General features: G+C 39.5%; 1 protein-coding gene across 1 annotated transcript in view; it reads right to left on the minus strand.

Moving 5' to 3' along the window:
* BAHCC1 (BAH domain and coiled-coil containing 1) overlaps window positions 1-27,936 on the minus strand; it is a 1,784,093-nt gene that overhangs the window by 662,660 nt on the left and 1,093,497 nt on the right. The window contains exons 5-6 of the mRNA XM_044085068.1: window positions 25,095-26,840; window positions 22,493-22,622 (exon numbers count right to left, since the gene is read on the minus strand). Coding sequence (XP_043941003.1) covers window positions 22,493-22,622; window positions 25,095-26,840 — 1,876 coding nt within the window. The remainder of the gene's footprint in view (window positions 1-22,492; window positions 22,623-25,094; window positions 26,841-27,936) is intronic.

The raw sequence follows: 27,936 nt of genomic DNA on the forward strand, positions 1-27,936 counted from the left end.
CTGTACTCATTTTTTATAACATCCAAGCCCCAAGAGTCAGTTGCTATTGCTCTCCAAAGAGGGAGGCAAATTGAAAGTTAAGTTGAATGGATGAAGGAAGTAAGGCCGAGGTGGGACAAGCAGGTAAGAAGACAGTCAGAAGTTAATTTGTCAGAGAATGATCCTTTGGACATTTTGAAATCAGGTTTAGGCCTGTCCTACCATCTTTTTATTTGAAGATTTTTTTTTTACGTTTCTGCTGAGAAGTCATCCGATCATAGGAGGTTACTAGGCTATCAACCCGGAGGTCATTTCAAGCTTAGCCATTTCATCCCAATGTAATACCATAGACACTCCAGTCAATACCCAGGATTGTATCTATTAATGACTGCTCATATCCAGGATGGTTGTAAGAGCTATACCCAATAAGAATTTATGGTGCCCCATCCACTTGTTCCTTTTGAACAGCGTCATACAGGTGCTCTGCTTCACATGAATTGGCAGCCTATTCCAAAGATGCAGCAGTCACTGGGAGACAAATCTATCTCTCCAGTATGTCCTATTTAAGTCACAGGCTATATTTAGGTCCCTGGAATGGGTAGCTCTAGTCCTGTTTGATTTACAGATGTGCAGCAAATTCATTAGGTCTGGATCAGAGATTGCTCTCTAAGGCAGGCAAAAGTCTCCCCTAAGAAGTCTATAAGATAATGAGTATAGTGACAAGGGCCTTAGTTGGTCTGTGTAAGGCATGTGCTGGAGTCCTTCTTAGTTAGAAACCTCTGAGGTCTTTCCAATTGCTGCAGGTGCATTGTACGGTAATGCTGAAAGGGGCATTATTACTCAGTTATGGGCCTGATTAGTGAGTATAATGCCAAAAGTCTTTTGGCTTTTGTGAAAAAAGGAGCTAATTTCAGAAGAATAGTTTCTTTGAAAATTTGGAATAGGGGAAATAAAAAGTTAATTGAATTACTGTATTATTTTCCTTTCCCCTTCCTCCAATTTCTTGAAAACTACAGCAGAAGGAGAACCAAACAGGTTGTTTTTATCCAAAGGAGGATCCAAAATTTAGCCTTAAAACCTTCAGGAAAAGACGGGAGATGACAGTAGGAAAACTCTATGTAATAGTGATCCAGTAGTGACTGCTCTGCAAGAGGCATAAGTAGTAGCATCACATCCACACTTGAAGTGATGCGCCACTCGAGTGGCTGAAGTAAGCATATTCTGCAAAGAAGATCTAGTGTCAGAGCCAGGCAGCTAGGAATTAGCTTCGACATACTGTCAAAAATAGATAGCATGTATAGCATGTACCCAACTATGTGGGACTGGGAATTAATGGCAAGGAAAGCTAAAGTGGCAGAAGTGCAGACTTTCTTCCTGCACCTGTCCATGGCCCTACTGTTATTATCATTTGGCATGACACTGGAAGGAGGAAGAAATTTAGATGCTTTGTAGGACTGTGCAGAAATAACTGCTGGGTCAGAACAGGGTTTCTTATACAAGTACCTGCGGATTTCATGGACTTTATAGCATCTGTCTTGGTTTCTTGGATGCTGGGGGCCAAGATTCGGAGGACACCATAGAAGACAGAAATAGGACATCCAAATCTACCAAAACAGGTGGGCACAGCACAGGATTTGGGAATTTCCATATGTAGTAAACTGCACTATTTCTTCTCAAACTGTGAAAAGCTGCTAGCCCTCTCTCTGCATCATTTTAAAACCAAAAAGAAAGTTTTTTCTTGTGGTAAGTCTGAAGACAAAGTATCCTCAGATCAGACTCAAAACATAAAGGATAAAAAATTTGGGAAGAATAATCCAGTAACTCAGAATCAGATACTGAAGAGAATCATACTCAGAAGTGTAGATGGAGCAGATACCTGAAACTATGTATGTTTCAAATAAAGTGCATGAGGAAAGTTATGCCATTACTTTTCAGGGTCCCTACGAGCAGGGGTGGTAAGAGGGATATATGTTTAAGTTGTTGTTATCTCTAAATTTGGTGAATCCAGAGAAATAATATGTGGGGGTGCAGACCCTGAACATCTCTCCATGAGGCTGTTTGGAATGTCTTCATTGACTAACATGTGAAGAAAACCTCCAGGTCCCTCTGGTATCACTACTCTTGGTTTTCCCTTTGTGGCTTTGTTGGACATTTGATTGACTTGAAGGGACATGCAAGCTACATGTGCCTTATCTGCATCCAAAGGGGTTCTCTACAGCAGGAAGAGGCCCAGACAATGTATTATCTACAAGATTATCATTAGTTTCAAAAGGGCCGTCTAACTCTGACCTGGAGAAAGAAATGGGAATACTGCTGTCTTCTTTCTGTTTTTCATTTTTTTTTTGGCTGTGGAGGGCAATTCTGACTGCATCCTAGCATGTGCAGCAGCCTGTAGATGCTCGTTTTCTAAATCAATTTCAACAGATGACAAAGTTTCTTAGGGTCTTACGAACAAAGTCTTGAGATACAAGACTCTTTAGTATCATGGTCAAGTCCAACACAAAAAAGACATTTTGTATGCCTATCTTTATAAGTGATTTGTCAACTGCAGTCCCATTTTCCTGTCTTGGGCGAGATACAGCCCATACAGCCTATAAGTCTACTGCAACAGGGGCAATAATGAGAATCACTTACTTTTTATGTGAAGCACTAGTAGACAAGGAAAATATAGAAATGAGATCCTTACCAATCCCAACAAATCTTTTCTGTCCACAGAAAGAGAACCTGGGGAGAGCAAAAGTTTCTCACCATCTTCACCTTTCCTGGGAAACCCCCTGTAAAATGACTGATCCCTAGTAAGCAAACTCATCCAGAGTCCCTATCTTGGCTGAGTGAAGAACCTTCATCTGCCCCTTCCCCTGAGACTGACCAGAGTGTTTCTCCATTGCCTGCCAAGTGCAACCCTTGAGCTGCAGAGGACATGGCTATCCACTGGTGCTTGGTGGTTGTAGGTACAACACCAGAGAGACTGGGTGAAAAAGACGAGTGATCTCAGGAACCAAAAGTGGACATATCAAAGTCAACCACCAGAGTTTCAGGCACAACAGGAACTGGCCTGACATTCTCAGAATATCTAACAACTTTGTTTTCAGGAGAAGGTAAACCTGTGCAGACCAGTAGCTGCACCATTGGTAAACAGAGAATGAGAGCTCAACGGTGGACAGCAGATTCTGGATGAGTTATAGAAAATAAGTCGTACTGAGGTAAGAAAACCACTGGCAGTCCCCTACAAGCATCAATATCTTGCCCTAAAAACACTAACCTATACACCCCATAGAAAAATACATTCGAAAAATGTATTTTTTTTTAAACACAAAAAGTTCACATAAACATTTACACACAAATTTAATTAGAAGTGCAATGGCAGTCCATAAAAACATTACATTTCCTAAAAAACAAGTTTTCCTCACAAAAATAAATTTTAGTGAAACGTTTTCCCCAAAGAGGATTTACCTGCAAAGCCTTGAAAGATCACTAGTCAACCAAAAGTTACACAGAGCCTCTCGAAGCAGAACAAAACAAAAGTTCTGCTTAAACTGGCGTTCTGTCTTTGTATTGGTGCTGATATTTAGAGCACATGGTAGGCACCTTTAAGCTTTGAAGGCTGGCTTGTCACTGGGTAAAGACCCAAACAACTTAGGCTACTGCAACAATGATCTAAATGTGGGACATCTCTGAATCTTATTTGCTGAGTCTTAATAAACTACAGCATCTAGCTTTACATTTCTTGTTTTTTTTTTTCTGTGGTAGTTGAAATCACTATGGTGACACAACAACATAATTTATAAACAGTATATAGTACTACTAGAATGAAATATACTACATAAAGCAGTTTGGTTGATCTTGCTTGATTAAAAGGAAAGGTCACTTCCCACACCTAGAGATTCATCTTTTTTTTCAGTATGAAGTATTTTTCGTTTCAAACCTACTTTTTCTAAACCAGCTCCTGGGAATCATTATGGCGAATGTACTGTCTGGAAAAGAATTAATGAGAGGAAATTAAAAACATGTTAAAATGAGTGAAAGCTACACAAAAGTCTGTATTTCTGTATTACTAAATTTGCTCTTTATAATGCACACTAATTCTAAAGTGTTTGCTGTGGGACTTTATGTTTTCATGTTCTCTAACATAAAGGAATGGGGCCTATGATGCATGGCTGAATATCCCTCCATGTCAGGTAATGTGGAAAAACCCTTTAAATGTTTCAGATATGAATGTCATCTTTAAATTTGCTCTTTATAATGCACACTAATTCTAAAGTGTTTGCTGTGGGACTTTATGTTTTCATGTTCTCTAACATAAAGGAATGGGGCCTATGATGCATGGCTGAATATCCCTCCATGTCAGGTAATGTGGAAAAACCCTTTAAATGTTTCAGATATGAATGTCATCTTTAAGCTAAATGTGTTATTTGGCCATCTAGTTGTCCATAAATGCCTTAATCCCAAAGGAACATGTTCCTGCTCAGTGACATTGCATGCCTAAACAAATGTTTGTGTGTGAATTTCTTCACAAAAAATTATTCAAATGTCTGTGTATTAGTACAGTACAGTTGTGTTTGCTTACCATAAATGTAGATGTTCGAGTGTACCTAGGTTTTCCCAGTTTGTTACTAGCATAGGCAACAAAGGTTGGTTGGAGTTACTGTCTGCTTTGGTCCTGACCATATAGTATTCGAGTTTCTATGAACATCAAAGGAATGAAGGATACACACTGGTTTTGAGGGTAAGGGAAAAGGCAATAAGGTGAATGGACTGGTTTAAAGTAAATTCCAAAAATACTTTTGGCAAGAAAGAAGAGTTTAGTCCTGAGAGAAACTATGTTCTAGTGAAAAATGAGAAATGCCTGGAGTTCTGAAACCCATCTTGCTGAGGTGACAGCCACTAAAAAGGATGTTTTCCAGGAGAGAAATTGTATGCCAGATACAGCAAAAAGGAGGCAAAGTAACCTTTTCCAGCACTAAACTGAGATATCAAGAAGGGGACGAGCTCTTCCTGGAGGTCTCAGATGAATACCATTAAGAAACTGTTTCAATAGTGGGTGAGAGTAGAGAGTAGGCTGCATAGGAAGGTAGGCAGAGATGGTGAAAAATGAACTTTTATGGAGGAGTAAGAGAGCTCATACTGAAATATATGAATAAGGTAAGCAAGCACCTGATTGATCTCTACTGTTTATGGAAACATTTGTTGCTGTTGTCACCAAATCTTTTTCATTTAGAATTATATTTTCTGGTAGGTTTTCTCATTTCTTTCAAAATGTCCAATACTTCCTTGTTCCAGAAAAGGCCTTGAGAAGCAGCTAATGGGTTAACCATGCTGTCAGTGTCAAGATGCTGAGGTTGTGGTATATACGATGGAATCCCTGTTTTGTGTCAGAAGGTCCACCTTTCGAGGTAACAGCCATGGTGTTTCCCTGCTCAGACTGTGAAGGAGAGGGGAACCAATGTTGTCTTGACCAAAAGGGAGCAACAAGAATCACCCTTGGTGTTTACTCCCTGATCTTCAGTAATACTCTGGGGGTGATGGGCATGGGTAGAAATGCAAAAAGAAACTGGCCTGTCCATTGGAAGAAGGCATCTGTCCACCATGCCTCTGGATGTTTGGCCCTTATACAAAGTTTTTCAAGCTATCAGCTTTGGTCTGAAGCAAAAAAAGTCTTATTTCTAGTACACCCCAAACTTGTCAAATGAGTTGGAAGATGGTCTTTTTTAGGATCCAGTTATCAGGGTCTACCTCTGACCTGCTGAGGTGATTCACAAGAGAGTTGTTCGTGGCAGGCTCTGGCTAAAAGATGAAGACCCAGGCTTTGTGCTGTATCCCATAAGGACATAAGGTGACACAGAGGGTAACAATGATTGCCCCCCCCCCCCACACACTTGCTTATGTACCACATCACTGTAGTGTTGTCTGTATTAGCAAAGTCCCTGGATTTCAGGTTTTCTTGAAAGTTAGGATACCCTTGAGAAGAGCCATCATTTCCTTTAGACTTGTGTTTTGCAGGGAATTTTGTTCCCGTTTTCCTTTAGCTTAGTGTGCTTCCCAAGCCCAGTCAGAGGCATCTATGTTTAGAAACTGAGGTGGTTGAGGAATCCTGAAGGGTAACCACTGTTGAAGAAGCCCAGTTGATCTTCTTCTTAGTCTTAGAGGAGAAGAGGAATGAGGGTAGAAAGGGTTGGAATAGGACTTGAGAGGAAGGGGAATGGTTGAGTCATGATTGCTCCTTCATAGGTGCTTACTAGGCTAATGACCACAAGGGCCTTTTTAAGCCTAGCCATGCATCCCAAATCTCTGACAAGTTCTGATACCCTTGATAAGTGTAAGCAAGGGTTTGGGAGATGGACCATTTACAGGTTACCTGTGTCCATTAGAGACGTAGGTGCCAAACCAGGGATGAATTTCCAGTTTCCTATCCAACTGTCCAAGCTGTACTTGAATTGGGTTAGGGAGGAACTTTGCTTCACATGGATGGCGAGCCTGTTCCATAAACACAGTAGTCTCTGGGATACACACCTATCTCTCCAGCAGGACCTATCTACATCACAGGCAAGGTTTAAGTCTCTAGAACGAGTAATTCTGGTGCGGTTTGTTTTATGGATATGCAGAAGGTCCCTCAGAGTGGGGTCTGACAATGCTCTGTATGCCAGGCATAGATCTCCCCTCAAAAGCCTGTAGGAGACTAATACAGGGATAGGACCTTGAGGCGGTCTGCATAGGACATTTTACTTACACCCTGTATTCTTTTAGTGAGGAACTTCTGTGGATGTTCCAATTGTTGGATATGCCTGGTTAGCTACATACCAAAGGGAGCATTGTACTTAATGATAGGTCTGATGAATGCCAAATACAGTGGAACAATGACTTCCTTGGACTTAGATGCCATACCTTTGTTTATAAGTTGTGCAATATAGAATGATTTCCTCACCACTGTAGACACATGATGGTCAAAGGCTAGATTACCATGTGTGTCCTTAAGTCCCTGACAACTGGGTCAACTCTAAGGGGTGTGTTGTCAATATGACAGTTACCAGGGATGGATGACTTCCCAAAAGATACTGTTAAGCATTCCTTGGCACTTAATTTTAGTCCATGGCTCTGACACCAGTTGTTTGTCTGTGTCAGCCCCCCCCTGCCGCAGAGAACATTTGTGTCAGTGTGAGATACAATGACAACTCCTTATTTGCAATCATCTGCAAATTTAGTCAGCCAAGAGACCACTGACATTGGCCTTGACTTCTGAGAAGTAAATGCCAAAAAAGAGAGGTCTAAGGACTGATCCCTGAGGGACTCCACTTGTGACTGGCCTCCTTGTAGAGGTGGACTCCCCAATTCTAACTTCCTGGGTCCTGTCTTTGAGCCAGTTTGCTATCCACCGGGTGACATACGGGTTTGTACCTAACCTCTTGAGTTTCTCAACAATGCCTGAGTGGGGTATTGTGTCAAATGCTTGGCCAGGTCAAGGTATGCAGTGTGAACAATTTTGCCCTCATCCATTGCTTTGGTGACCTTCTCAAAAACGTCCACCAGGATAAGTAGGCATGATCTGCCCTTGATGAAACCAAACTGGATTGGGTCCAGTGTCTGTAGGTTTACTATATCTCTATTGATCATCTCCATAACAAATTTTTCCATGGCCTTACATACAAGAATAGTGAAACTTATGTGTCTGTAGTTTCCAGGGTCTGTAGATGGCTCACCTTTGTGCAGAAGGATGACTGTTGCCTTTCTCCATTCATGAGGCATGAAACCTATTTGGAGACTACAGTTAAATAGTAATTCCAGAGGCCCTGATAGGTCATGTTTCATGCTATTTAGAAGGCATCCTGGGACATTGTCTGGGCCCATTGATGCAGTGTTCTTGGTCTTGGAGGGACCTGTTCCCTAGTGACAGTAGGGGAGTTATATTTGACATCAGCATTCTCTAGGGTAAAGAGAGCTTCTAGGGAGTGGAGTTTTTTGTTTAGACTCCTAGCATTGATCAGTAATACCTGAAGGAAGATTGGGAGGGAGAGGGGTAAAGTTGGAGCTGAATGTATCAGCCAGGAGGTTTGCTATGTCTTCTGGCTCAGTATAGGTGGCTCCATTTATAATGAGCTCTGCACACAACTGTGTATTGCCTTTGAGGTTGCGGATATAGCTAAAGAATGCTTGTGGTTGTCCTTGGCTTGGGACGCCAAACTTACTTCAAATTTGGCTTTGGTAGACTTTTATTTGTCCTCTGAGTTGTTTGTTTAGTTTGATAAGAGTGCTTTTATCCTGCTGGGTGCTGAACCTCCTAATTTTTTTCATGGTTTTCTTTCTTATGTAATACAGCCTACTGATTTTATGATTCCACCAGGGTGGTTTGCTTTTTTGCATTAGTTCTGTACTTCTTCCTGGTGGGTACAGCTGTCTCTATGCAGCTACTGACATGCTTGTACAGGGTTTCTGTGAACAGTCCTGCATAGGCAGCATTGTTCTCAGGGTTTATGGGAGCTTGAAAGTTTGCCAGGTTCTCACTTAATAGCAGGAGGTTATGCTTAGAATAGTTCCTGAATATTTCAGGTTTAGCTGGGGGTCCAGGTTTTATTTTTACTTCAAAGGAGATCATTTTGTGGTCTGACCTTACCAGGGAAGGCATTACAATAGGAAGTGTGCAGCACCCTCCCATATTAGTGAGGACCAGAATCAGTACAGTTGCACCCCTGGTTGATGTATTGACTATCTGGTCCAGGGAGTTTATGTTTACAAAATCTAGGAATCTCTGTGCATTTACATTTGGTGTCATATAGGATTCTGAGTTAATAGTGGGGTAAAGTCACCCATGAATATGGTACTGGGTTGGATGGTTAGTGTTTCTAATAAGTTTAAATACATGGGATGGGTTTCCAGGGTCATAGACTGGGGCCTATAGCTTGCAAGGAAGTGGCATTGAATTTTTGCCTATGGTGATTTGAACATGGAGCAGCTCAAGTGCATTGTCCTCTCTGACCAACCTTGAAGTATATTTATCTTTGACAAAAAAAGAGACACCTCCACCTTTACTCCTGCCTGTGAAGTAGCTGGCCTAAATGTGTGGAAGGCATTACAACCTAGCACTGTTGTGCTCTCTGCGGCTTTAAACCATGTCTCAGTGACCACACAGACATCAGCATTCTCTAGGGTAAAGAGAGCTTTTAGGGAGTGGAGTTTTTTGTTTAGACTCCTAGCATTGATCAGTAATACCTTTAGATTTTGATTTGCTATGTCGGAAGTACTTTCAGTGTGGCATTTCCTAAAAAAGGCACTATGGGGAAAGACAGTGTTTTAGCTAATATTTGAAAGCCTAGAGGGGAGAGGTGCAGACCATCCCTGGCAAAGCATCATGGTCTGTTGACCATCTCCTTCCATGCTGACAAATATTGCACTCCCTTAGAATGACACTAGAAACTAAGCCAATTATTAAAATCAATCATCTTTTATTCATATTGTGGCATCATCCACAATCCTTGACGGGCGCTTGGCATTGGGATCAAGTAGGTCTGGAAGCAAATTCAGGTTATCTCTTCTGTTGGCTTGGGGGTTTATCCCTTTTTGTCTTTGCTGAGAGGGGGGAAAGGACTAGGATTTAGTAGGATAGTTTCTGCTAAACCCTTGACTGTCTGCATTGATTTAGCCTTCTCCTCCACTTTCTTGAAAACAATCTCTGCTTTGGATGCAAACAAAAATTTCTTGTCTACAGGAGTATTTAGTGTCTCAGACTTAACACAATCTGGAAGGAATTGCTCTCTTAACCAGGTATGTCTACGTACAACTGACCCAAAGGCAGCCACCCTTGTAGATGCTTCTAGAGCATGACAGCCAGAATGTAAAGAGTACTTTGCAACTTGAGAAATAGAGCTGCACATATCTAGCAGCTCTTTGGAGACAGCATTAATCTTCCAACTCCCTACAGTTTTTCTTTCATCTGGTCCAGAAGAATTTCCTGGTACTTAACCATATGAAACTGGCAACTGACAGCTCTCATAGGCAGGGTGGCAGAAGTGCAAACTTTTATTCCAAAATGCTCCAGGATTCTCCCTACTTTGCCATTGGGCAATTGGTTTATAGAAGTACCGTCCTTAGCTCCCTTAGGATCCTGAGTCACCACTTCAAGATCTGCAGAAGGATTCCTAAAACAGGTATTTGTGAGAGACCAGAACATTGTAAAGGTCTGTCTTCCATGGAGCAGGTGGTTGGGATTCAGGCTGCAAGGATGATTCAGATATAACATCAACAACTTCTAACATTGGAGGAATGGCCAAAAGTTTGTGCTCAGGGAGCTTAAGAAATTCTTTAACCCCCTTCTTAGACTGGGGGTAATCCTGAGCCTCCCAGTGGAAATATTCACTCATCTTATGAAGAGTTTACTCAAAACTGAAGTCCTTGGGTGATGAAGCTGAGGCTAGAATGTCCTCTGAGTCAAAATCAGCATATCAGCCTGTGGACAACTGGTCGACATAAGCCAATTCATCTTCATCAGAACTTCTGCTTTTGTGTATGAGATATGAATAAAGAGTCTTCGTGGGTTCTGTTCAAGCAGCTTTATTTTATACAAACACATTACTATTGCTTGCTGGCTACTGACTTTAACTTAAGTAGCATAAACAAATGGACATCTATGATCATGCATGCTCACTCCCTGGCTGCTCCTTCAAAATGGCACTAGGGATTTGCACGTCTGTGGGTTATATACGTGCATGTACAGCCGCGCATGCTTCTTAAAGATATAGCACACACTTTACACTATGATCTACATCCTCCCTCTGAGAAATAGATCATGCAATTGTTATGAGACTGTTTGGCATGCAGAAATCACAGGTTACCCACAGTCATGCATTATACAATATTAAATATACATGTATGTACAATCAAATCCAAGTTACTGTGTATTTTATACTTGGTTTATATACTCGTCCATATCGTGTGACATAAAACTGGGTATAAGACTTAGCAACTGGAATAGTTTCTGTAAAATGGTTGACCTGTGGAATGTTGGAATCACCTTCTGGAATGGAGTCAGAATTTTGAATACATTCTAGTCTGGAAACAGTGTCTGAATCACTCTTCGATTTAGAGTCCACATTACAGACACAATGTTGTGTTTACAATGATGATGATGATTCTGGTACAGGAAGATGATGTTTGCAATTACTCCTATACTCCACTCCCTCACACTCCCTCAGAATTTATCAAGTAAGATCTCGGCTCTGCACAGATACCTGCAATCTGTCCTATTTGATCAAAACCCTTTGTTGTCTGGTTTTGTACAGTCTCTCCTTCCCTCAATGGACAAAATAATCTGCTCGATCAGTCGTAACTAGATTTCTGGATATTATGCTTCTTAAACAATTGAGCCTCGATGGTTTTAGTGTTCTTAGATTTAGGCTGCAACAAACTTGAAGAAATAGGTAGCACAGTTCTAGTTTGCCTGGAAAGTAGTCTGAGCAGTTGAGCCAAGAATATCATCACGAGGTATATTTCTGAGCAAATTCAAGAATACATTGGTATTGTCACTCTTTAACCTTTCAAGTAGTTGCTTTGCACTCTGCACTGCTCGTTCAGCTAGACCATTGGACTGAGGATATTCAGGGCTACTAGTGACAAAGTCCCATTCTGTTTCAAATTTCTGAAACAACTGGCTAGTAAATTGAGTACCATTGTCAGAAAAAAGTTTGTGTGGACTACCATGAACTGAGAAATGACGTTTCATCTTTGTAATAACAGCAGTTGAGGTGAGGTTAGGTAGTAGATCAATCTCAAACCAATTCAAATAAGAGTCTACCAGAACCAAGTAGTGTTGATTGTTCCACTCAAAGATATCAGTTGCTACAGTAGACAAAGGTAGTTCAGGAAACGGACTTAGCTGAAGTGGTTTCTCTTTGCAAATGCAATCTGGTACTATTACATACTGAACAAGAAGAAAGAATTCTATCAATGTCTTTAGGTAATAAAGGCCAAAATAATAATTCTCTTGCTCTTCTCTTAGTGGATGAGGATCCTGGGTGACCACAATGCAAAATCTGGACATATTCTTGTTGGAAGGAAACAGGAACAACAATTTTAGGACCCTTGAAAATAATGCCATCTTCCATCAGCAATTCATTTCTGTAAGGAAAAAACGTTTGCACTTCAGGTGACACACTAGATTGCTTTGATGGCCATCTGACATTAATATAATGATTGGACTTCTGCAAAATTGGATCAGTCTGAATGTGATTTCTTAACTCATCAAGTCTAGTGGTGGAAAAATTATACATTGATATCACATCAAAGTCAAAAGTTTCTGTGTTAAGCTGTTCTGTTCTGGATAAAGTATCAGCCAGATACAGCAATTTGCCTTTAGTGTAGACCATTCTGAAATTGTACTTTTGCAATTTGAGCATCATTCTTTGTAATCGTGCCGGAACGGAATGCATAGGCTTCTTTAGAATAGTAACTAGAGGTTGATGATCAGTTTCAAGTCTGAATAGCTCGACCATAAATAAAATCAGGAAACTTGGAGCATGCAAATACTACTGCCAAAAGTTCCTTCTCAATTTGAGCATACTGCATCTCAGTTTGGGTTAGTGTTCTAGATGCATAGGCGACTGCTCTGCCCTCTTCAAGTATAACTGCACCTAGACCAAATTTTGAAGCATCACAGGAAAGAGAAACTGGTTTGTTCACATCATAGTATCTTAATGTAGGTGGGGTGGCAATTTTCTGCTTAAGGTCTTCAAATGCCTTCTGGTGCTGTTCCAACCATGACCATGCAATATTTTTGCATGTGAGCTCTCTTAAAGTTGCTGTCAACTCACTGAAGTCTAGTATAAATTTGCCTAAATAGTTAACCATGCCCAGAAAATGCTGTAAAGCTTGCACTTTATCTGGTGCTGACATTTCAAGAATAGCTGCTTGTTTAGTCAGATTTGGTTTCAAACCTGTACTCCTAAACAAATGTCCTACGTACGTAACATCTGGAAGTTTAAATTTGGACTTCAGAGGACTGAGCTTTAAGTTTACTTCACATGCTCTGTCTAGAACTTTCTTGAGGTTTCTGCCATGCTCTGCTTCACCATGGTCTCCAACCAATAGATCATCTACTATTATGGCACAGGAATAACCCAAAAACATTTGTTCCATTGCACGCTGGAAGACATCACTTGCAGAATTTATTCTAAATGGCATCCTTAGGAATCTGTATCTGCCAAACGGAGTACCAAAACTAATTAGAAATGAGGATTTGTGATCCAACATAACTTGCCAAAATGAACTATTTGCATCCAAACCAGAAAATACAATGGCATTCGGTATTAAAGCTGCAACCTCTTCGACTGTGCACACTGGATGATACGGTCTTAATGCTTTGCTCATATCTGTTGGGTCAATGCATATTCTGATTTTGTCTGAGTCTTTTTTGTGAGCAGCTACAATGGATGACACCTATTCAGTTAGTTCTGTGCTTGGACAAATCACACCCTGCTGCACCACTTTATCCAACTGAGCCTTAACTTGCATAGCTATCAGAACTCTTCTTGCTGGTCTGACTACTGGAGTGACCTCTGGATCTAACTTCATGGAATACACAACTGGAAGTTTGCAGAACCTGTCACAGAAAACATCAGCATACTCTGAGAAAAAGGCTTCTAAAAAATTAGAACTCGGAAATGCAGTTATGTGATGAACTTCTTTAGCAAAAGAAAGCAGATTCATTCTTAAACTGTATTTGAGACCCAATAAAGATTGCACTGGTCTTCGAACTACATAGAATACACGTTGTAGCAGTGCTCGGTCAAATAACATGAAAGTATCACTGAATCTTTGGCTTGAATTTCTTCACTCTACAAGCAACAAGTCTCGCACTACTGGTTACATTGAGTTGTTCCTCAGTTCTCACTCTAGCAAATGTGTCTGTTGATACAACATTACACTTTGAACCAGTGTCTACTTTAAGCTCAGTGGATTTACCATTAAGGATAGTACAAAGCACTTCATTCTTTGTCAACAAATTTACTTCATCAACCTTTTCACCAATTACTGATACATCATCTACATAGAAAGTAAAATTGCAGCTCTCTATATGATTAACTTGCTTTTTTGTGTGACCTTTCTTTCCAGTTGTGTGAGGCTTACTTGATTTGCAAAACGTTTGGAAGTGGTTCCATTTTTTTACACTTGCAACATTGCTGACCAAATCCTAACCACTTCTCTCTTTTAGACTCATGATTCGCACCACAGTTACGACAGTTAACAATAAAGCTAGATTCGGGTTTTGTTGACTCATGTTTATACTGCACTGAGCTGGCGCTGGAGCTTGCACCTTTCTTAGAACTTTCTAGAAAACCTTGTGGCTTCTTTGGAAACCCTGTAGCTGCCACGGGCTTAGACCTGCTCTTGTTTGTCACGTGTTGCATACTATATACATGTGCTCTGGAGCCAAATGAAACCATGCTCTTGTCACTCACAAGCATATTTGTGTGTTTTTCTGTCACCTCATGGAATTGAGAAATCTCTATGAGCCTTGCTCAACATTAAATCACTGTCACAAAGTAAAATCTTTCTCACCGCAGTACTGTTAAAATCACATACAAGCCTGTCCTTTAACAGCTCATCTTTTAAATCAGTTATATAAGCTGCAAATGTTTCCCCTGGTTTCTGATCTCTTGTGTAAAACAAATGCCGCTCTAATATAATATTCGTCTGGGGGGTTACACATTTCACTGAACTTGCTCTTCGAACACTTGGGATCTTCCCTTGATTTAGCTTGTACAACAACATGGCAGTCTGCATCTTCCTTCTCCTTCATATACTGCTGATGCATACACAAATGAACGTTCTCTTTCTATGGCCTCTGACCCTGCTAGGTTTAGCAAAATGAATGCCCTTCTGCGAGCATCTCTATCTGCATAAGCTGCTTATATAAAAATATCATACTCTTGTTCAAATATTCTCCAGTTCTCTGCAATATTCTGATCAAATACAAGTGGTAGGAGGTTTCGAAATCTGTTTGTCATATTAACACATACCAGCGAAGGGTTTTGCAAATAAGGATAAACATACACACATGCATATATGCCAGAACTAATGCCAGTAATTGTTCAATGCCTTTGTACTCTGAACTTATACCTTTGTTTGGGCTTTTCGGAATAATGCGAACAAACAAACTCATAGTACTTTCGAATGACTGGACTTTGTGAAATAAACTTCTCTGGCATTTTGGTACTTTTGTAATGTCATGGTAAGGGCGAAAATGCTAAAGTCATTTATCATCGTGCTCAAGTCATTTTCCATCATTTTAAGAAACATTCGAGAACTTTATGACGCGACTGAATAACTCACGAGCACTGTAATACTCTTATAATGTCGTCTTTTGCAAGAAAACACCTCTTAGTGTAAGAAACATGTCAAGTAACTGCACAATGCGAATAAATCAAACATCTGTTGCCTCAAACTCAAGAATTTTTTGAAGTAATTGCACTTTACAAATAACTGCATACAGCACACTGAAACGTCCCCAAAATGGCAGTACCTTGCTAGGCAACTCTCTACAGTACGAGAAGCACTCTGTAATGGCAGCACTTTGTGAACAGACACACCCAGCACAAGAGACTTTTCAAAATGGCTATACTTTGACTGTATTACACGAAATAATTGCCCTTTGCGCACAAACTCTTCAAAATACATGCACAGTAATAAGCACACAGTGTAACCACTTTTACACACTTTGATATTCTTCGAATAACTCTAGTTATATCCTTGATACAATATGAAGTCATAGTTATGCCCAAATATAGCACTTTGCCAGATTACATACAGTTGCCTTGCTTTATTTGGCTTAATGTGCCCCTTTTCTTTTCTTATTGTATTTGTTTTGCTCATTTAAGCCCTTTTCATACCTAATATGCTTTTATTGTGCTCGTTTTACTCTAAACATGCACAACTTTGCCTTGAACACACTAGTTTTGCTTTAAATTTGCTTTAAATATGCTTGTTTTTTTGCTTTAAACATACTCGTTTTGCTTTACTGTTAATCGTTTCATAGAATACTTATATCTTAAACATTTTCTTTAAACTTTACGTACTTTCCGCTTGCCTGATAATGCAGTTTTGTACCCTTGTAATGCGCATTTATTGTCTTTCGCATCTAATAAATAGTTTGTGTTATTTCTCATTACCTTTGATTCTTTCTGGCTATGTCTGTGCACTTTTCTCTCGGTTTTACCTTCACTGTCTTTGCACCTCATGGCTCTGATTCTTCTCTCTTCCATCCCACTTCTGACACCATGTCGCTTTCGTGTCTGAGACACAAATAAAGAGTCTTTGTGGGTTCTGTTCAAGCAGCTTTATTTTATACAAACACATTACTACTGTTGGCTATTGACTTTAACTTAAGTAACTTATATACAAACTAACAACTATGATCATGCATGCTCAATCCCTGGCTGCTCCTTCAAAATGGCACTGGGGGGGGGGGTTGCACGTGTGTGGCTTATATAAATGCACGTAGAGCCTTGCATGCTCCTTAAAGATATAGCACACACTTTACACTATGATCTACAAGAATCATAAGAATCTGAGGATCCCAGAGGAAGGTCCAGAAGCAGATATCTGCCTAGAAACCACATCCAGCTAACAGTGTCTTACAAACGTGTGCTGAGTAGCCCATGTCACCACAGCACAAATTTCATGGATGGAAGTGTCTAAAGAATGCTGAGCTGATAAAAAAACTTCTGCAAACCTGTCATAGTCAAATTCGGGTGAAGGGAGTGATATTGCAGAAGTTAGTTTAGAGGTAAGCATCTGCATAATTTCTTTGTCTGCTAAGGAAGTTAAACTGAGAAACTCAGTCAGTTCAGCAGGTGATTTACTAATTATCACTCAATGTCATAGCATTAACCATGTCTTCAGACTTTTGATTTTAGATTTCTAACTTGGAGAAGATCATCTTTGACATACTTTTAAGTCTTCTCAATGATACGTGAGAGAGTCAGAAGTGACAGGTGTTACTTTCGACTCAGAGTTTGAGGCTGAATGTCTTAGTAACAACATGTCCTTGATCTTGAAGTACTGGCTTTGGTTAGATGTGTAACTAGCTATTCTGGAGCCTGGAACTATCCCCCAATCTGGCACCCCGTCAACTTTAATTTTTTTTAAGTTGAGGAGCCAAAAAAAAGTCCTTTCCCGATCTGGCACTCCTTGACTAAGGAGCAAGAAGCCAGGTCCATTCTTCTCCATCCCCATCTGTGGTTCTCAACTCATAGGAGCAAAAAAGCTCTTCTGTAATTTTACACTGTAGCAAGCTGCCTGCCACATATTTGTAACAAGCAGCTGTTAAAATTTATGCCACACCAGAAACGCTAAAGCATTTCATTTCTGACAGCAAATGTTAATACCAGCATAAATGCCAGTATTGCAGTTAAGACTGATAAGGATCTGGCAACTGAACCCCCTAACACTTTACACCCGGGGTGGCTGCCTCATTCATCCCCAACCTAGCTAGTCCTCTGGCTTTGGTTTACAATGAATTCTGATATAGATAATACTTTATTTTTACAAACCAACAAGGAGTTGGGGATGAAGACACGATGTAGTTCACATTTGTATAGATTATGCTGTTCATTCTTAGCCAGATAAACCAGGCATTGGTCATTCTTGTCTTGAGGTGGTAGCTTATTACATTTTCATTTCTTAAAGCACAGACTTTTAGAAAATAAAATCAGCAATACAACACAACTCTGGCCAGAAGTAAGCAGCAACAATTTTAAATAAGCAAGTAATTCCAAAAATATAGCAATGCAATATCAGGGAAGGTGAAAACTGCCCCCAGGGGTAGGAGGGGAAATAAATAATGAGATAAAACTGTCCATATGTGATACTTAACTGACCTATAAAATGTGTAGGAAATTTAAACTGTTGTGTCTTTCGGCTTTTCCCGGTTAGGGGTTGCCACAGCGGAACTCCGGTCCGCTAATGATTGGTAGTTGATTTTTACGTGCCGAGTTACCATCCCTGATGCACAACCTTCAACGAAGGTACGCCCATTCATGCATGTCTAAACGCAGAAGACGCTCTAGCTGAGAATCGAACCGGACAGCGTCTTACTGTGAGGCGACAACGCTACCGCAGCACCACCACCTTGGGCTATTGTAGGAAGTTTGTTTTCTATTATATATTCTTAGTGTAGGAAGTTTAAACTAAGAATATATAATAGAAAACAGTGCTTTAGTAAAGTTCTCCTACAGTACTGTATTTGTCTATTTGCTGGTCTCAGCTGCATCACTTTTTAACTTTGTAACTCACACAAACTGTGTTAATGTCACTGTAGTTATTATTCAATTTTACTGTATATTACTTAAACGACTGCATTTCCCACAGTACCCTGGTTGTGCCTGAAAAGGGTCATCCGACCACTCAACCCACTTAAACAACCAAGCCACTTTTACCACAAAGATTAAAGAAATAGCCTGAGCTGTCTCTCTGATGCTTGTTTTCTGCAGCATAGCAAAAGGGATCTATAGAGGAAGTTCCCAGGCAGATAGTTATAGGCACAGGGGTTGCACTTACCAGTCTGGGAAAGTTTCACATGTAGAATGTTGGTAATGTCTAATGGCATTAGTTCTGTTGTTAACAGTGACAGTCTAATGGCATAAGTTCTGTTGTTAATGGTGATAGATATCCTCATATAAGATAAGGTACTTCTTTATCAAACTTACATCACCTGGCTTGTGAGAAGAAGATTGAGAATCAGAATGCCTACAGTATTTTGTTTTCAAAAATGTTAAGACTATTTTCAAGACAGATGGACTTCAGTTCATGGACATGGGATCCTTCAGTGAATATAACATCATCTTCTAAGCACAGGAAATGTGGGAGACAGGCTAGTCAAATTTTCTTCAATTATGCTGACAGTCTCAGTGAAGTTAATAATTTCTTGCGGGGGGGGGGGGCTGTGAAGATGTATCATCATGATCACAAAACACTACACTGTAGAAAGAGACACAAACTTTCTTGAACACTCACCCTCATCTCATGAAAATGAGGACTTTTGGTTCTTTTCTATTTCTAAGGGGCCTTCACTGTTGAAGGCTGATTTTGAGTGACAACTCTAACCTATGTCAATCGCCATAAGTACCAAAATGTTTCATCTGATGCCGAAAAAATCTCTTAACTAAGAATTGTTTAATCCACCTGAGTAAGAGTGGAAACCAACAGAGTCATGCCCTTGGATAGTACAAACTAGCCCTGGGTGACCTCAGAAATTCAGGATCTTCCCTTACAAAGACATTTGCCATAAGCTCCTGATCTTCAAGTTTAATTCTGGGGATGAACAACTTGTGTGCCTTAAATGGCATCAGTACAGCTGTCCGTTTACTCTATGATTTAGCCATCAGTATCATGTAAGTCATAAGCAGCAACACAACAAATTACATATTTTCTCCGTTCCTGGGTGCTGACTAATCAGATGTGCCAGTCCCAGAAATATTTTCTTTATATATATATATATATATATATATATATATATATATATATATATATATATATATATATACTTTGCTCTCTTTTGAATAACAACTTAGCTTTTTTTCCAACTTCTCAGGTCTTAAGTGATATTGTTTTGATACTTTTCTAAGGCCCTAATTTTCTCTTTTCTAAGAACATAAGTCTCTTCTCAGTAATAAAGGACTATAACAACCTTTGTCTGAAAATGTTGGTACCTAGTTTGAATTTTCCATTATGTTCATATTCACTGACATGACTAGGACCAAATCAAAAGCAAACAGTTAATGTGAAAGTGTTTTGGAGCACTTTGTTTACCATATATTTATTTACTGACTTAGCCATTGCTAACAATTTGATGTAGAACAGACACACAAAAATTAAAATTTACTTACTTATGCAGTAAAAATCTTCTTAAAATGAGTGGAAAATGTGCAACATTCAAACATTATAAGAAGAACTGAAGATAATGTGCACCCACAAGGTGCCATGTGTACATCTATACAAGTGCACTCTGGCACAAGTCCAAATTGGTCTGAAATAAGCAATGACAAGTTTCGGGCTGCAGTAAACACAGAAGCGGTGGGATACAACCCAAATATGATTTACTGTTGCAGTTTAGTCTTGTACTACAAAATTTTACAATTTTAAGTCAATGTTCATATGATGGAATAAACAGCTTCAAGTTGGGAAGCTTTGACTGTAGCTTTTGTTAAATTTGCTAGTTTACATTTTGTAATCACACATGTTCTGCACAACAGAAGACAACAAACTGTGCTACTGTAATGTAATATACATACAAAGAATATCAAAACTATTCTGCAACAAACCTACTTCTTCAAATAAAACATATATTATATCACATAAGGACTATTTGGACTACCTAAAAAGTGCACTTCCCAAGCAACTGGAAATCTCCAAATCAAATCTAGTAGCTTGTTTTAACCACCCCTATTAAGAAAAATTGCTTTGTGTTTTTCCCATACAGTGCAAAAGTATAACTAGGCATACTCAATGTACTCAAGTGAGTACTTCATTTCTGAGCATCTTTTAGAAACTTTATGGATCAAACAGCACAGAATATTTATAACAGTGTAAGCTAATGTCTACTATATAGTGCTATACAAATCATGCTTATATAATTGGAATAAGCTTCAAAAATAGCCTTTCTACACTTACAACTGGAAACATTTGAAAATAGTGACTCTCCTGAAGTGTTTAGGGGCAGCAGTTTGAGGATTGAGTGCATTTATTTTATAAATAAGAGGGTAGTGAGGGCAGAAAAATGACATCTGAGTACAAACTATAGATTTCTGCCTAATTTACAGTTTTTTACTCTGCAGCATTTTCAAGAAAGCTGCTATAACCATCGACCAACCTTCTGTGAAAAATCAGTAGGGAGTCTCTCTCATACAGGAGGTGCAGCATGATCTGCCGCAGGTTAAAAAAAATCTTTCTTTTTAAATCACTGGAAATGTTTTCCAGCAATTCTGATGCACAGTATCCAGACAAACTGAAATTAAATTTAGTGAGTCAACACGAATCCCATAGTAAACTCTTCTAATTTCTCTCCTTTAGGACTACAGCCAGGAATTCCATTCTGTACTCTTAATACACTGCTACTCCCCAGTCCATCTTCTCTCTAAAAATGTACACTGCTCTCCATATGTTGTCTATTATATGGTTACTGCTTATTAAATGTATGCAACATTGTTGGCACTGCCCACTATAATTATGGAAAAGGAAATTATGTAGAGAACTAAGCTGTAGGTATTACTTAGATTTTTCAAGACATACTCTGCCCTCAGTAGGCCATAATGTCACTGAGAAATGCTCAAAAGTTTAATCAGTGTAATACAAAAGAATACCCTTGCCCCCTATATTCCCTGTGCATGTTTTTACAGTCCTGGTCTAAACTACTATTATCCCATCTACCTTGTGAATATGAAGTCATGACAGCTGTGCATAACAGATGGGCATCTTACCAGCTGTCTGTAAGCAGTGAAAATAACTTCTAATTTTCTACCCAGAATGCCTTCTCCTACACAAGGCATCATCCCAGTGGCCTTCAGTGCTACCATGTCGTACGGTTTTCTTACTTGCAGAGCACTGTATATTCTTATCCCAGGTCCCTCTCCAGCTCTGTTATTGCTACTGCTTCCTCTTTATCTGTATAATCTTTTTTTTTTTTTTTGTATTAATGCTTCTCTGAGCTGCCACATTTTAAACCATTCTTTCATTCTTGTCAAGTTCTACACTTTTTTGTGCGTCAAGCCTGCTCCAGGTCTTTAAGTCAATAGTAAGAAGGCATACTTTTCTTCCATACTTTCTGCAATCTCACTTGCATGGACAATGAAAAGGGGCAGAGACAGTACTGTCCTATGTGATACGTCAGTCCCTTTCATCTTTGTGGACCGCATTTACTAATATCCTGTGTGTCAATATATTTAGTGAACTAGGAAAAAAAAACATTTGGGAGATGCCAGCAATGTGCACAAAATAAAACAGCATGACATCCATCCTTCAGATAAGACGTTAAACTAATATCCCATCTGCCCGAGTTGGGGGTAGTTCAGGAGGATATAAAAGATCCTATAGCATTTATTGGACAAAAAAAAAGGAGTAGGAGAACTTTCTAGATGCTCTGGCCAAATTTTCTCTAATAAGAATAAATACCAACTTGAGTCTCCCCTGAAAAGTGGACTCTGGCCTAGTGGGACCCTAGTCAACAAAGAGTAAACAAATAAAATCCTAAAACCATGATTTTATGGTTTGTTATTATGCATTTTTTTCCTGAACGTATCAAGAGAAAAACAAATCCAAAATATATGCATGTATGCATATCCTGAGATATGATTCCTGCACACTCAAAGAGTGAATGACAGTCAAACAATTAATGGGGCAATGACCACCTGTATTGCAAAATAAACACACACACACACACACACACACACACATACACACACACACACACACACACACACACACACACACACACACACACACACACACACACACACACACACACACACACACTTACCGGAGCAGTAGCTCTCTGCCTGCAAGTCCTAATCTTTCCTCACATAGGCGGTTTCTTTCCTCTTCAGCCTCTAGGTCAATCACATGCATGGAACGAGACGACCCTGTTGTACAATAAAGAGAACGTGAACCTGAGGTCAAAAGAAGGACAAATACAAGTAAATCAGTACTTAAGAATTATAAAACTTGGATCAGTTGCAAAACAGAATCAGTGGAGGGAATTTTACTAAGCAGCAGTGAAATATTTGCCCTTTTACTTCTGTACACACATAAACACACACACAAAAAAACAAAAAAAAAAACATTCTTTTGCGGTGCAAAGAAAAATGAAAAGAGCTTCAGCTACTTATGAAGCAGTAGCACTTATAGTGAGTTTGCTATCCCACTTACCAATAAAGGAAAGGTGCATATCATATTTCAAAGAAAAGCTTTTATCTTTACTGCATCAAACTTTTAAATGGAATAATTTTCAGCAGTGATGAAATCTTAAATCATTAGGTCTATGCTTCAGTGTTAGATTCTAGTATTATATTTATGAAAGCAGTTTCTCACCTGTGCAGAATAGATGTTCACTACCAAACAGCACTACTGCTTGCAAGTCAAAACACATTAGAGTGACTTCTACACACCAGTAGTTTGGTCCTAACTCACTATTACATAAGTATTTATGTTCTGCTGACAGAAGAAATACATTGCATAGGTTCCTAAAGACTTTCAGGTAAGCTGTAGAGTCCTTTGATGGTAATAAGCAATGCAATATTTTATGAAATACTAATAAACAAATATGTTACCCCTTTGGGGTTGGGTACTCTGCCTTTATTGCAGTTTAACATTTTCTGAGTCCATTTCCTAACAACTGTTATGTATAGCCAAAGGAAGAACAGCATCAGTACTTGTTGGTCCAGTGTATTGTTAAAGAATGCAATATAACAGCTTTGAGCTGAATTGCTGATATGTTTCGAAATGCTTTTATTCCAAGACAATATAAATGAAAGTTATCTCTTTCCATAATGCCAGATGTATAAGAAGGCCCATCCTTAAAACATCATGACTGATGCCGCAGGCATTAGGATTGCACTACAGGCAAACTTTCCTAAGCTGCCAAGAATCCTCTCCCTTCCCATCATTCACCATGCATGTAAGCCTCGTCTGCTTTTTTTTTTTTTTTTTTTTTAATTATATTATAAAGCAGAAAGTAGAAAAAATGAGACAAGAGAATGAAAGGATTTTCCAGAACAGACAAAATTCAGGTGGGGACAGACAGATGATATGTTAAAGAAGGCAGGTCTTCTTCTTATAGATCTATCATTAAATTAAGTGCTTATGTTTCATACCATAACAGAAGAGGTCCATTATCTGTAACTAGGAGGACTGAGTCCATAGCTAATCTTCCTCAGCAGCCAGCCTAATGGGATCAAAAACATTGCCTCCAAATGAAGACCCAGACCTTGAGATCAGGTCTAGCATGTTTGGCCTGCTGAGGTGTTAAAGGTAAGGTATATGCTGTAACTGCTTGTTCTGCAGTACAGTTAACAAAATAACTTCTTAAACTTCTTTTTTCTACCCCCACCACCAATTATCTCTTTTTTCCAAGATAGGGTTTCACTTATACCATATTAATGCCCTATTAGTTTTACTAATTCCTTCAAGATGTAAATGTTGGGTGGCAAAACTCCTACAGCCATGTCACTGCAGAGACTTTTTATCATAACATGTCCAACTCAATTACCACTATACACAACCAAAGGCAACTGTTCTGACTAACTTTGAGTGTTCTCATCACAATTTCATGCGTGGTAGGCACAGAAAGTCTAATCTGTCAGTTTTCAGAGTCTAGTTTCTGCAGGCTCACCTGATGAATTGCTGCTGTACTGTGAGTTTCTCTCTTCAAGAAAAGGTAAGCATCTTATGGCTATTCTTTCTTGGGCCAGCCAAACCCTGATCACTAATGGGGTACATACACATGCTGACCCAATGGCAGGAGAGTGATAGCTTACAAATAGCAACAACTGTCATGTTACAATCATGCCCAAATTGCTTATTACCTTATAAGCATCTCTGCAGTATTGGCAAATCATGTACTATGTGAGATTCTTTTACCCAATAAAAACCTTCAAAAAGACAAATGTGCCAATTTCTGCATATTATTAAATATGTTTACTGTACTGACCAAATGTGGCAGCAATTTACTTGCTTATCTTGTTTAGATAAAGACAACAATGAAAATAATCAACATAAGGCAGAACTCATATAGCATGTGTTCTTAAAAGGACAGGACACATTTTTAATGTAAACTTTTAACAAAAATCTTTAAAATATAACATAAGAGTACACTGCATGCTACAACATTCTATTTTCACTGTCTGTAATGATTATTTTCAATAAAACAAAAATGCAGAAACACTCCATTTTTAAAGTTCTACGATGTGGGTAAATGCCATTTACATAAATCGGAATGCATCCACCAAGTGTTCTATAGCTGTACTAAATGTATCTTAAAGGCCTGCATTAGTAACAGCAGTATAAGATATAATGCCTAACAGTATACAGCTGTTTTATATATTACACTTTTCAAATTCTGAGTAGAGTTGCATTTTTTTTACCTTTCAGGCCAGGATGTACACGACCTTGCCGATTTGAGTTTGCACCATATGGCAGCTCAGGACGGGTGTCTTTTTGCCTCGCAACTGCCACTGCAATACCAACAGGTGGTTGACGTACCTCACCGTCTCCCAGAGATGACTCATTTTCCTTACTTTTGGCACAGTCTGGTCGGTCTAGCTCTTGAGGCCCTTTCCCGTTATGGTATTTCATCTCCTGATGTGCACAACTGGCTTTTGAATTCCCTAGGCTAACAGAGGGTGCCTTCTGTCCACCGATAAGTGCTTGGTTGCTGTACTTAAGTAAATTCTTCATAGCTGAGACTTCATCACTTGGGGTCTGAATTTCCTGGCTCAGAACAGAGCCTTGAGGCACTAAGGCCGCTTGCTGTAAGCTTGTACTGAAGGGATCAAGGCAGGGACCTTTCCTTTCTTCACATACTGAAAGTGGAGGTCCCTGCCCCTGTACAGTCCAAGGAGGTAACTGAGGTCCAGTGTAGCCCAAAGAACTTAATTCTGTTGACTTCCTTTTGCTATCTAAACAACTCCCTGTTTGCTCCCCTTCAGGAGGCCTATGCTGTTGATGACGTATCCTAGCAACTCTTTGAGAATTCAGAACCTGGGAGTCTTTACATACCTTATCTAAAGTGCAACAGGACTGATTTATTTTACCACATAAAATTTCTTGACTGGACCGGGAGCAGTCTTGAGACTGAGAAATTTCATAAGTGCTACCTTTCCCTGAAGACCCTTTGGCCACCTGATGTGCTGTAGATGAAAGCAGGTCAGAGCTGGCACTCCCCAGGCACTCCATGCTTTTATATCTTGTTGACAAATTCAAAGACCACTCTGATCCCCTGTCTCCCCTCCCATCTTGCTTCAAATGAGAATATATATTTGGAGTTCCATAAGAACTAGTTTGTTCTGTGTACTTCTCATGCACCCTTTCCCTGACATCACTTCTCTCCCCCCTACAGCTCTCTACAGATACCTGAAAAGGCCGACTTTTGTCACCAATATACCCTACAGAAGGCACAAGTGTAGGCCCAGTGATCTTTAGTTCCCTTGTAGCTTTGTCTTGTGCACTACACAAAAGATCTGTGTTGGAATGAAACTGTAGGCAGGGGAATGTTCCTGGAGTGGTGTTCAGTGGAGGAGGAATATTTGGCAGGGATGAAGGGACTGAGTAAGAAACACAATGGTGTAACATCTGACGGTTATCCAAGCATTCACTCTGTAACTGTCCAGAGCTGTTATGAATATAGTCACGTTCAGACCTTGCTGCATCTTTGGCACACCTGCTCTGACCTACATTACTGCTATGTCTGGGCAACACCCCACCAGTGCAACTTGAAAGCAAAGTTTTATTTGCTTCTCCATTTACAATCTTGGAGTTCATTAAACAAGAGTTGAGATGCTTGGTCTTATTTTCACATGGACTTCTCTGATGTATCTCCTCTATACACTGCATTTCTGCTGTCATTGGGTGGACAACTTTATGCCGTTCTTTCATTTCTTCCTCTGCATGCCTGTCCTTGTGATCTGCTTTGCCAGTTTTCTCTCGGCTACTCTCCTTAGAAGCTAAAAATTTCTCTGATTCCTTGATGTTCTTTTGTAGGAGACTGGCTTCACGATCTCTGCTGCATGAACCAATTGGGTGTCCTGGTGCTGCACGAGCAATACTTGGAAAATTGTGGTTGGCTGACAGCAGGGTTGACTGTGATGGCAAACTGCGAAGATAGAAGTTATCTAAAAAAAAAAATAAAAAAAAGAATATGTTAGTTTCAGACATTCTTAGTTTAGCTGTAAAAGCAAGTGAATAGGAGGACTTCTCTATACATTAGAACTACATGTGAAAGGGGAATGTAGGAAGGGAGTAGGGACCCAGTACAGAAAAAAAAAAAAAAAACTTAAGAAAAGATGAAAAGGAAGAATGGTATATTTTTATACGAGTGAAGACAAGAACAGGCCAGTTAGGAAACTGTAGCACAAGGTCCTACACCAAAGCAGCTAGGGCTACTGGAACTAAAGGAAATTTAAAACATAATTAAGAAGCTGAGGCCTTAAGGGAAGGTGTGGGGGAAGCATGAGACTGTTGCAGACATGTTATCAGTCTTGTGAGGGAATCAGGGATGAGGAGAACAAGACAAATGTAGCAGATGTGCAGGACAAGTAGCAATATCATTCCATATGATGTTGGGGTTTAGCACCAAGGGTAATGAGGAATTGCATATGAAAAAAAAAAAAGACTGGAAGGATAAAGCAACATCATTTTCAGGGCATGAATCTTTGGTCTGAAATAAGGCATGTTACAGAAAGTGAGCTAATTAATGCACAATACTACAATACTTTCAAGAAATGATACTAATGGTCTAGTGGAAGGAAGAGGTTGGGATAGGGAAGATAAATGAAGTGGGATATGGAGAAGAGTAAGCAGATACTGAAGGGGATATCTTACAATAGATTCTTAGGAAAAGTTTAGAAGGGAATGGCAATTATTTCTTGAGAAACTGAAGTGGTAAGGCGGAAGAGGTAATGACAGCAGCAGAAAATGGATAAAAGACTTTATACAACTTCTTCCTCAGTTTCTAATACCCTTAATCTTCTAAAACACCTTTACACACCTGGTTCCTGTATCTTAAGATTTATACAGTTACTGTACAATTGTCTACCCCTATTTATGTATATCAAAACAGTGACTGCTGCTGTTTTATAACATTACACTACTTTTCAAAATGGTTGTTCTTCACAGTTTTGAGTATTACAATATATTTACAATCAGATATATGTCTTTAACACTACTATTACCTCTTAACTCCTGAATGTCATACCTACAGAAATTCTT

The sequence above is a fragment of the Protopterus annectens genome, chromosome 10.part0 (genome assembly GCF_019279795.1).
Source record: "Protopterus annectens isolate FY-2018-M chromosome 10.part0, PAN1.0, whole genome shotgun sequence".
NCBI lineage: Eukaryota > Metazoa > Chordata > Ceratodontiformes > Protopteridae > Protopterus > Protopterus annectens.